At 32.2% G+C, this 4,173-nt stretch overlaps 1 protein-coding gene across 1 annotated transcript; it reads left to right on the top strand.

Moving 5' to 3' along the window:
* Positions 1-261: 261 nt before the first annotated feature.
* LOC137826074 (Ribosomal protein L9/RNase H1) lies at positions 262-3,863 on the top strand. The gene is made up of 6 exons (XM_068631919.2): positions 262-468; positions 1,225-1,410; positions 1,497-1,631; positions 1,959-2,075; positions 2,383-2,487; positions 3,502-3,863. The coding sequence occupies exons 2-6, from the start codon at positions 1,264-1,266 to the stop codon at positions 3,664-3,666; spliced, it is 669 nt and encodes a 222-aa protein (XP_068488020.1). The 5' UTR covers positions 262-468; positions 1,225-1,263; the 3' UTR covers positions 3,667-3,863.
* The last annotated feature ends 310 nt before the right edge of the window (positions 3,864-4,173 follow it).

The following is a 4,173-nucleotide window of genomic DNA, read 5'->3' as shown; positions in this document are numbered from 1 at the left end:
ATATTGTAGTTACAAAATCTTCTACATAATTATTTTAAGAGAACAAAATTAAAAGAAATGAATTCAATTAAGTTACACATAATTTTTCTTTAATATATTTGATCTATATTTCCATTTTTAATTTAAATATAAATTAATTTTAACCTATAAATTAACTTAAATAGATGTTAATAGTTTTAAAAAAATATGTAATCTATTCCAAAGTTTTGGAACATTTACAAATTATTAGAAATATATTCCAAAATTTAAAATAAAAAATGCGAAGATGTTGTAAAATAAAATGTATATAGAATTATCCATGTAAGGAAGTAAGATTTTACCTTCTTGAACCTTGAGTCAAGCATTTTTAAACCCTATAACCAGGCCCAACCTTCAACCCTTTCAGTTTCAGCTCAAAACTGTGCGTTTCATCGAAATCTGGTGAAGAAAGTTTCAGGCTTTGAATCCCCACACCTAATCGAGTTCTCGGTAAGTCTCCGTTGATCTGAGGCTATTAACAATTCGCTTTGTTTCATCTTAGTTGGTTGCCATTGAAACCCGACACTGAATCAGTGTCTTAATATTAATTGCCTTATGAATATCATGACCCGTGAATGCTACTGTTGCTACAAAAAATTATATAATTTAGCTCACATTCCACGTGACCAGGAAGAATTAGACTGGTTCGTTGCAAGATCACTGTGTTCTCGAGGGTTTTTGTTTTTGATGGCGAAGTTGTGTTATATTGTTATTTATCTTTGCTTCCAATATATGTTTTGGGTCGAATGTGTGATATGTCTAGTGTTTTAGGTTGGTGCTTTGTGTTAGGCGCGTTATATGTACTTTGAGGATTTAATAAACATGCTTACTAGCATGCCATATATTTGATGAAATGCTTGAACTTTTCAGAAATAAACTATAAACTAATGTTTCATAAAGTGTTAATGGTTGAATTTGTGATACTATAGTAACTATACTGAAGTAATTTAACGAAAACACGGTTCAAAAAATAAAAAAACAAAAGTATGACACTATTTTTATCATTATTATACTGACGATGATTTTACCAGCTGACATTTGGGTTTTGGATACTGATTATATCTTCGTGCTTAATGCGTAAAGTTACCATCTTTTTAGAACTGACAGGAAATCAAACCAATGAGGCATCAATGTTGTTGTTTGATTGGTTTGACAACGGGTTATCCAACTGTCATATTGATAGAAATTTGTTTTGGATGTTGACAGTGAGAAAAGAAGTGACTAGGAATCTGAATCCAAATCTGAATGGGTTATCTTCAATTTGGCAGACATGGTGTGAGGCAGATCATTAGACTAAGAGATATCAGTTATGATAATGTTGTGGTTAACCCACTCCTGTATGCTTCCCAAGGGCTTCGTTACAAGAGGAAGCTCCAAGTCATCCTTACGACTGTAAATATTTATCTTGAGTTGTGATGCCTGTTTTATGGGATTGCATTTTATTCAGTTTTCTGAAAGTTTAAATTTTCAATTTACAGGACATGGATAAGCTGGGAAAGGCAGGTGATACTGTCAAAGTTGCCCCTGGATATTTTCGCAACCACCTAATGCCCAAGCTTCTTGCTTTCCCTAATATCGATAAGTTTGCTTATCTTCTGAATGAGCAGCGCAAGGTTTTCCCCCCCCCATTAATCTCTGTTTTACTTGTTTATATATGCTACATCCTGGTCAATGCCATTCATCATTAGATAAATTGATTTCCAATTACAATTTTATGTATTTTACTATGTTCTGGAATAAATTTTTAAATTCATGATATGGTCATGCTGTAGATATCTGATCCTTAGGACAATTGTGTCCTTTACATTTCTTTCACTGTTTATGTCAATGTGTGTGGTTCATGATGTCAATATTCTAAGCTTGTCTTGGTGCATATGCAGTCTACATAACTTTCTTCTCTGTATTCACCATTTGGCAGTGTTATGTTTTAAATGATTCAGATCTATCAACCAACTGAAGAAGGAAAACAAGAAGATGTCACTCTAGTTAAAGAGTCAAAGGAAGATATGATGAAAGAGTATGAAAGAGCTGCACTACGCCTTGATAAAGCTAAGCTGGTTTGTAGTCTACTCTTTAAAGCTTCTCATTGCTCTTTTGGACTATTTTAGCAATCCTTTTTGGGGATTACTTCATTTTCTAGCAAATTGTTTCTGAGAATAAAGAGGAACTGCTCTTAGATCTTTCCATGTATTACTGATTAAAACTTCAATTTAGACTATGTTTTGTTATGATACTCCAGAAGATTTTATTTGCTAAATTTCTAAAATAGAAATTTATAGTTGATAATTTGATAGTATTTCATTTTAGAACTAGCAAGTTGATATATATTTTTTTAATATGGGCCTGAATGTGATGATCTAATAGGTCTTGCGGAGGTTAATTGATGTTCAAAAAGCCAAGTCACGTGAATCTAAAGATGACCCCTTGGAGTTACGTTTTCCTGTGACAAAAGACAATCTTGTGGCTGAGGTAATATTTGTTCTTTTTCTTTGTAGTTGAAATGTTTTGCTGATATTAGCTAAGTAAAAAATTAAGAAATAAGAATATAGCCTGTTATAGTGTGTACCCTTTGTCATTTATCAGAATGTAATAGAGAATGATTGTTAGATATTGCGATAATATTTTAAAATATAATTATTGTATCTTAAAAATATTTTGGAATATCGACCTCTTATGAATGATTTTCATGTGTTTCCTTATTTAATTAAAATTTGAAGTCTAATATCAGTGTAAACAGGATTAATACTGTCTTTTATTTCATCAAATCAATAGTCTTTTATTTTTTTTACTTTCTTTCTTTCCCTTCACTTAATTTTAACAACTAACTTTTTTATATGTTTACCTTACATCTTGGATTGGATCGATTGCAGTTTCTTTGATATTACTGTTTACCCTACTACGTATCTTGACATGTTACTAAAACTAGGGAGAGATCTACTTGTTCTTTTATCAAATGAAATAGGGCCGGTTTAAGTATACAGGAAAGGGTAATGTTAAAGAGAGAAGAGGGTAAAGATCTCCTTGGTTCCTTGTAATATGACAGAGTTGGAAATGAGGAATTTCTATGAAAATAATCTTTATTTGCACATGAAGAATTTCTATGAAAATAATCTTTATTTGCACATGAAGAATTTCTATGAAAATAATCTTTCTTTGCGACTCAAATGTCAAATAGCTATCTACAGATGGTTGTTCTTGCTGGTCCGTTGTCTCTAACATCCTTCCTTATTCTCAAACTGAAAGAATCCAAGTTTGTCCTAGGTGTTAGTTTTCTTTTGTAAATCATATTTAATTTAATTAAACATTAGTTTCTTATCACAGAAAATTAGGATTTATTTTCAGCTCATTAGATCAAATGTCCGAAATTACCAAAATGTGTCCAAATGTTTTCATTCATAGAAGGGTAAGCTTCTTTCTTCCTTTTTCTTCTTTTTTCTGCATTCTTTCTCTTCTACTGACATTTATATATTGTTCTAATTTAAGGTGGCTAGACAACTCTGCGTGAATATTGCACTCGATAATCTGCATCTTCCATCACCTTTATCGACATTAGGAGAATATGAGGTGCCACTGCGTTTACCAAGGTCCATCCCCTTGCCAGAGGGCAAGGTTAACTGGAGTTTGAAAGTTAAAATCAGGTGTAAATAAATCACTTTCTTGTTGAATTCCAGTTCACAAGCGATGGAATTATTGTTTTATGCTGATAATCATCAAATTGAACCCGAGGATTAGAAGATTTTGACATGTTTTTATTTATAGAAAACAGAAATGGTGACACATTTAACAATGTCTTTTCAATATTTTCTGTTATCACTGAGTGAAATCTCATGTTTGACATTCCTTTACATAAAGGTGTCTCGTTGTCAAATCTTTTATCTGAATTGCAATTCATATTTTGTTTAACTATCACTTCCAGTCTTGAACAGATAATTCAACTTCAAATTAGAATCCTTAGGTTTTGGGCTGGTTAGGCAGTGATTAATCTATTGTCTCGGAGAAGTTGCGGAGTATACATCCTTGGGTGTTCTTCCAGCACTCTATCAAAACGCTTCCTGCACTCCATCAATTTCCGAAAACATGATTTTACCCTTTTTTAAATAACTTCCAAATTATCTTTTTTGGAAGCTTCTGGAACACCCCTGTCCGAGGTTCATA

Source organism: Phaseolus vulgaris, chromosome 8 (assembly GCF_051622355.1).
Source record: "Phaseolus vulgaris cultivar YP4 chromosome 8, ASM5162235v1, whole genome shotgun sequence".
Classification (NCBI taxonomy): Eukaryota; Viridiplantae; Streptophyta; class Magnoliopsida; order Fabales; family Fabaceae; genus Phaseolus; species Phaseolus vulgaris.
Note: the sequence above shows the minus strand (reverse complement) of the source record. Positions and strands in the feature narration are given on the sequence as shown.

What these genes read in the sequence shown, in the direction of transcription:
- LOC137826074 (XM_068631919.2), top strand. Translation starts at nt 1,264, where the DNA reads ATGGGTTATCTTCAATTTGGCAGACATGGTGTGAGGCAGATCATTAGA. An exon ending in TCCAAGTCATCCTTACGACT is followed by an intron (nt 1,411 to 1,496) that starts GTAAATATTTAT and finishes TTCAATTTACAG; the next exon opens with GACATGGATAAGCTGGGAAA. An exon ending in TTCTGAATGAGCAGCGCAAG is followed by an intron (nt 1,632 to 1,958) that starts GTTTTCCCCCCC and finishes TAAATGATTCAG; the next exon opens with ATCTATCAACCAACTGAAGA.